Source organism: Siphateles boraxobius, unplaced genomic scaffold, assembly GCF_051911475.1.
Source record: "Siphateles boraxobius isolate OS27281-9 unplaced genomic scaffold, OSU_SipBor_1 120, whole genome shotgun sequence".
Classification (NCBI taxonomy): domain Eukaryota; kingdom Metazoa; phylum Chordata; class Actinopteri; order Cypriniformes; family Leuciscidae; genus Siphateles; species Siphateles boraxobius.
The window spans coordinates 695001-697500 of NW_027508723.1; the positions used below are offsets into that span (position 1 = coordinate 695001).

The 2500-nt window shown below is 43.1% G+C and overlaps 1 protein-coding gene across 1 annotated transcript in view; it reads left to right on the top strand.

Moving 5' to 3' along the window:
- The window catches only part of rcl1 (RNA terminal phosphate cyclase-like 1), a 21879-nt gene that overhangs the window by 7861 nt on the left and 11518 nt on the right, over window positions 1-2500 (top strand). The window contains exon 7 of the mRNA XM_077222786.1: window positions 1964-2120. Within this exon, the coding sequence (XP_077078901.1) occupies window positions 1964-2120 (157 nt within the window). The remainder of the gene's footprint in view (window positions 1-1963; window positions 2121-2500) is intronic.

Consider the following 2500-nt stretch of genomic DNA (forward strand, 5'->3'; position numbering starts at 1 on the left):
GGTACGGCGAGCGCGAGACGCGGCAGTGCACAGATCATGACGCGCGTCGCTCGATAATGTGATTGTGAAGTAAATGGGAGCGGGAATTCACCGCATTATAAACTCGTCACGCAATACCCACAACCTCAGACCAAATGTTAGGCCATGTAGACAGCCCAGCCTATATAAATATCATATTAAGCAGAAATGTGAAATGTACCTTAGCATATTAGAGGAAGACGCTGATATCTGGATTGAATTGATGCGTGAAGAATGCACTTCCACAGCAGTCACGAGTAACAGCAGGAATAGGCGTTAAAGTTTTCTATGCTTAATTTGATTTGATGACAGTCACGAATAGGGGTGTCACGATTCTCCAAATCCTCGAGTCGATTACACTTTCGATTCTAAGGTCACGGTTCGATTCGATTCTCGATTTTTTTTAAGCACAGGTTGCTGTTGCTCCTAAAAAGCTGACATCAGTTCATCGCGATCTCACACATCTCTGTTATTATCAGTGAAGCTGACTGTACAATGAATCTTTCATAATATATAGCTACACTTTGTTTGTTATAATTTGAGGATTTGCCAGCTTACAGAATTCAGCACTGAACAAAAAGTCCGTTTTGAGCGGTGAGGAGAGTCTATCTTAAATGCTTCTGATTGGCCATTGCCTTCAAGAAATCAACACATATGTCTGTGATTGGGTAAATCGCTCAACGCTGCAAACATGTTATAAATAGAAACTCTGGCCTGTAAATCGTTTCTATTTTGTTTTAGTTGTTCTTGTTGCTTTTCTGCAACTGATGAAAAAAAATGTATTCGTTTTTGTTTTATTCATAGATATTTCTAGTTTGCGGGAGTCCCGCGAATTGTTTTATTCTCCCGCAAACACACAGTGAGTGCATTACCGCCCGCGCTCGCACTCGCCATCAAATCTAGTCCCGCGCCGCACTCTATTGCGTTGGGAGTGCACGTCTATAGATCAAGAGCCCGGCCCGAGGATAGTGACGGGAAATATCGGCCAAGTTCAGCTCGGGCATAGAATCTAAGTTAGAGGACTCACAGCCTTTCAACACGTGTGTTTTTTTCCCTGCGCCGTGATGAGTCGTTCATGAACGTTCATTGCCTCTGTCACGCGACAAATCAACAAAAGACTCGGAAGGTCAAGTTATTATTAATGTTCCCTGTAAATTACTTTTGACTGCATTATAATGATTTCTTAATTCAGAATATGATCAAGATTGCGTTGGATGTGTTCGGGGAATTTGCCTGTTAAAAGTATAACATTTAAAGCCCCTGAAATGACTAGAAAAAAGATTAGTTAATTTTGATGAACGAGATTGAACAATAGAGTCAGTAAAATGATCCGAACTTTCCATCACGGGCGCGACATGGGGGCGTGGCAGCATCGACGATTCCATTTTTTATTTCGATTTTTGAGTTTGTGAATTAATTTCGATTTAATATCGAAATCGTGACACCCTTAGTCACGAGACCGATTACTCGATCCAATCACGTTAATGGATAAAAATAAAATAAAATTAAAACAAGCTTATGTAACGAGTAACGACCACAAACAGAAGGAAAATAGCGGAGAAAAAGTACCGATACATCACTTCAAATGTAATCAAGTAAAAGTAAAATTACACAATTTTTAAACTACTCAAAAAAGTACAATTTCTGAAAAAAACTACTTAATTACAGTAACGTGAGTATTTGTAATTCGTTACTTCACACCCCTGGTCATTGGCCAGTCGAACAGATAGTCCCGCCCCCAAACTCGTGTCATTGGTTGAGTCAGAAGTTGACTTTAGTCAATCAAAGTTACGTGTTACACGAGATCCGATCGATCGAAGCGCTTCTTTAGACCAGCTGTAACTCCCGTTATCCTTGTGTGTGTGTTTTCTGAAGTTCCCCGAGATTCAGAGTTATCCTGGTTTGTGTGTGTGTGTGTGTGTGTGTGTGTGTGTGTTTTCTGCAGTTCTCCAGGATTCGGCCTGACGCTGGTGGCCGAGACGCTGAACGGGACGTTTCTGGGGTCAGAGGTCGTGTCGACGCCGCAGGGTCACGGAGATCCGGTGCTTCCCGAAGATCTGGGGAGAAACTGTGCCAAACTCCTGCTGGAGGAGATCTATAGAGTGAGACACACACACACACACACACACACACTGCTGGAGGAGATCTATAGAGTGAGACACACACACACACTGCTGGATGAGATCTATAGAGTGAGACACACACACACACACACACACACACTGCTGGAGGAGATCTATAGAGTGAGACACACACACACACTGCTGGAGGAGATCTATAGAGTGAGACACACACACACACTGCTGGAGGAGATCTATAGAGTGAGACACACACACACACACACACACACACACACACACACACTGCTGGAGGAGATCTATAGAGTGAGACACACACACACACACTGCTGGAGGAGATCTATAGAGTGAGACACACACACACACACACACACACTGCTGGAGGAGATCTATAGAGTGAGACA